Source organism: Lactuca sativa, chromosome 6 (assembly GCF_002870075.4).
Source record: "Lactuca sativa cultivar Salinas chromosome 6, Lsat_Salinas_v11, whole genome shotgun sequence".
In the NCBI taxonomy this organism is placed as follows: Eukaryota; Viridiplantae; Streptophyta; class Magnoliopsida; order Asterales; family Asteraceae; genus Lactuca; species Lactuca sativa.
Window position 1 is genome coordinate 48,070,650 of NC_056628.2, and position 3,727 is coordinate 48,074,376.

Below are 3,727 nucleotides of genomic sequence, written 5' to 3' on the forward strand. Positions count from 1 at the left end.
GCTAAAGGGGTCGCCGCTATATCGATATTTCTTGCAGTGGATATGTGTTTAACAAAATGACTGAAGGGCTTATAAAACATTTTACATTAGGATAAATTAGTTAAATTTAAATAAATAAATAAACTATATACAAATATTAACCATCGGTGATATCATTGGTTAGAATTTAAAATTAGTAGAATAGTAATGAAGTAGGTAGAAAAAATCCCATCCATGTAGATAAATGACACTAGAGGATAACTTCACCACAAATATATATTGAAACAAGTCTATATAATGCGATTGAAACAACAGTATATATAATGTTTGAGCAAGGGTTCCAATGACTTTGAAGGCCCATCCACGATGACCATTGACCAGTCTCAAATATTAAGAAACATAGGAAAGCAAATAAACAAAGCATAATCTTCTACATATTTAGAGAATAGAAACTATGACAACTGTTTATGAACTTGCCTGGTTGCTTGCAGAACCGAAATGTTTGTCAAGGAAACGGATTCTTTAAGTGAGCACACCACTTGTCAATAAATGCCAACTCGTCTGGATTCAAGCTTGGAAGTTGACGATCTTGAAGGGTGTTGATTATCTGTATAGTCTCGCCGAGAAGTTGAGCTGCAGCTTGAACACTCGCCTCCCTTTTCTCTATGACACTTTCATGGCATTTCATTAGAATGACTTGGGGTAAGTTGGTGAGACAAGCAGCTATTATATCAGCGATCATTGATGACACATGTGCAAATAGTTCCTCTTGGCTAACCTGCTGATCAATGTTCTCGTGGTAGACGTTGAGCAAGATTGTTTCAGTGATACGATACATTGAATTGGCACAAATAGACTTGTATTTGGAATTATCATTTCGGTCTCTGATATCCTTACTTTCCACCTTCATGACCTTCTTCTTAGCCTTATCCCTCAACCACTGAAGAATATGCCCCGGTGTATTCACTAATTTAGACTTAGGGTTTGGCAGCTTAGTTCCTAACCATTTGTGGTACACTTCAACTTCTACCCACAAAGTTTCAGCTGCCTTTTGAATGCTTACATGATCATGATCACTAGCATTGAGGCTTTCTTCAACAAGCGTGACATATAAAAGACCCTCACTCACACCATTTAGCAAGCAATCGACCATGTTCTTTTGGATGTCCGGTAGAGACATGGCGATGGATGTTAGTGTTACCAAAGGCAAAGACCAACAATTGACATATTCTTCTGAAAGTAAAGAAGGAACATGATTGCTGTCGAACTTTGCAAGTCCTTCAAAACCTCGAGATTCTGATAGAAGCTTCATAAGATTCTTTGGTTGTTGTTTTTCTGCCTTTTGGATCAAGCGATTCACAGATTTTAACAAGCGTTTCAATGTTCTCTCAGTAAACTGTACGTCTTCTTGAAGTTGCAACACATACCCCCTGAGATCTTTATCTTTACCTGGTTGCTCCTTGGCCTGTTGCGACTGTCCCACTACAAGACAAGATGTGCTAATAAACATGGCCTTTAACCACTTCCAACAACGGCGACAACACAAGACACATATCAAAAAGAGAATTGTAATCATGGTTATCATCTTGCATGCTACAACGACTGACTTCTGAAATCCTATACAAATACCGAGGCTTTGGATTTTCAAATGCTGGATGACAATCTTGCATTTACGGCTACTCGATGGGAATGGTATTCTACTATGTTTCCAGTCATATAACTTGTGCGTCCAGTATCTCTCTACTTTAGAGACCTTCACATGCTTCCAAATCCATTTTATTGACAAATCAAAGCTTAAGCACTACTGGAAAATTAGTTATAGAGTACACCCCCATCTAATACGGTTGTAAATAAAAACCGTATTATAAAGGGATAAATAAATATAATACGCACAATTTCAGCATCTAATACGGTTAAGGAGATGTATTAGAAACAAAATGAAATAACTAAATCAAATACGCCCCCATTTTGATTAAGTACGGCTAATACCTAAATTGAATACGCTTTTCCTCCCAACCGAACACCTTAACACCACCCTTTCTCCATCTCTACACCACTAATCGGTCCTTCATCTCCATCTCCCCTGTCGCAACACCATCATCACCGGCCAGCTAGCCTCGCCTCGCACCCCCAATAATTCAACCAACCTGAAAATCCCACCACCGGACCATCATCATCATACAAATTAACCACGCCTGCGGTTCAAATTTAAAGGGTAAGAGCTAGATATATTTTTGGTAAAACTAGATATATTTGCCTGATTCAGGTCACAAAAATTGATTCAGGTCACAAAAATTGTAACAAAGTTGATATAAAAAGTAATGAGTTGTGTTGTGGAAGGTTGTGTGATAACTCATAACACAGGTACCACCCTGGAGCACAAAAATGAAAAAGAATAACTTGAAGTAAATAAATCCTGCACACACAAACAACACAAGTCATTAGAAATTTAAATTCATACAAAAAAACATTAAAATCCCACAACATACGCCATTATTACCACCACCAGGGACAAACACCGATGGTGGTGCACCAGCAGCAGCAGCAGGAGGAGGAGGAGGAGGATTTGTGCCAAAAAGTGACATTTGTGGGTTGTTAACAGATGCAGGAACTGATAACTCAGAAAGCATGTCAAGCAAGTTAGCACCACTTGAAGGAGCTTGAGAAAAAGGCATCAGCTTTGTTACCACTGGAGTTGGAGTTGAATCAAAGTTTGCCCAATTGTCATTTAACGAAACAGGAACGGAGGGGGGAATTTGCTGTGTTTGTGGGACCGAAGCAACTGAAGGATCATCAGTGTCAAAATCAATCAAAGAACTTTGTCTGTGGTTGTAAAGAAGTTGAACCACCGTTGGTTTTGGGAGGAGGTTCGATTTAAAAATAAAAAGTATAATTTTTTGAAATAAAGGAATTGTTTTAGTGATATAATTTTTGTTTTTCATGAATATGAAAAACAAACCACCAAAAAATAAGTTACTGGCTTTGGGGAATTAAGTTTCAGAACAATATGATTTAGTAAAAAAAAAAAATTTAAGTACAATGCTCACGTACAAAACTTAATAAAAAAGTTGAATAAAATTATAATTTAATAAACTATAATTATAATTTTATTGTGGATAAGCTCCCGAATTAAAAGTTCTTTTTATCATTTTCATTGCGACATGACCTCCACTATTTGTAATTGGCATTTTTAATGCAACTTTATTTTACATGGAATTGCTTTCCGAAACATATTAAAGCTATTCAATTTTGGTATAAATGTAACACTCGAATAAATATCGTAATTAAACAATTTATATATAATATATTGTTTGGACTTTAGAGGTCTCGAGAGACCACATACTCAAGTATTGTCAAACTTCCCAAAAAGTTATGTGTCATTTTCTTTAACAAGTATAGTGAGTGAAAAACAATACATATATGGATCGAGGCTTGATTCCTCTACCCCTTACTTTCTAGCTTTCGATATACAGATTCTGTAGAAAATCTAACTCCAGATTCACGAGGTTTGACTAAAGGGCCTTTTGAAAGATTCAAATTTACCCTCAAGAATTTGTTCAATATTTTCCTTAAGTACTACACGCTCTTGACAGTCCTTGAGTACTACACGCTCTTGGAGTTGTACGTTACTGAAAACAATTGACCCATTGATAGAACAAATAGTTAATATTTACCACTTTAATATTAATAATCTCTTAACATTTCATTCAAATTATTTTATTCTATTGTACCTTCACATTTGATAATT

The 3,727-nt window shown here is 36.1% G+C and overlaps 1 protein-coding gene across 3 annotated transcripts; it reads right to left on the reverse strand.

Moving 5' to 3' along the window:
• Window positions 1-246: 246 nt before the first annotated feature.
• On the reverse strand, window positions 247-2,952 carry LOC122194698 (uncharacterized). Of its 3 annotated transcripts, none has more exons than XM_042895720.2 (2): window positions 2,480-2,952; window positions 247-2,395 (listed from the first exon to the last, which is right to left on the reverse strand). In XM_042895720.2, the coding sequence occupies exon 2, from the start codon at window positions 1,562-1,564 to the stop codon at window positions 485-487; it is 1,080 nt and encodes a 359-aa protein (XP_042751654.1). In that variant the 5' UTR covers window positions 1,565-2,395; window positions 2,480-2,952; the 3' UTR covers window positions 247-484. The 3 variants fall into 3 exon arrangements, with proteins under 3 accessions (XP_042751654.1, XP_042751653.1, XP_042751657.1); XM_042895719.2 differs by having other exon boundaries at window positions 2,469-2,952; XM_042895723.2 differs by having other exon boundaries at window positions 1,796-2,395; window positions 2,469-2,952.
• Window positions 2,953-3,727: the final 775 nt, after the last annotated feature.

What these genes read in the sequence shown, in the direction of transcription:
- LOC122194698 (XM_042895720.2), bottom strand. Translation starts at nt 1,564, where the DNA reads ATGATAACCATGATTACAATTCTCTTTTTGATATGTGTCTTGTGTTGT.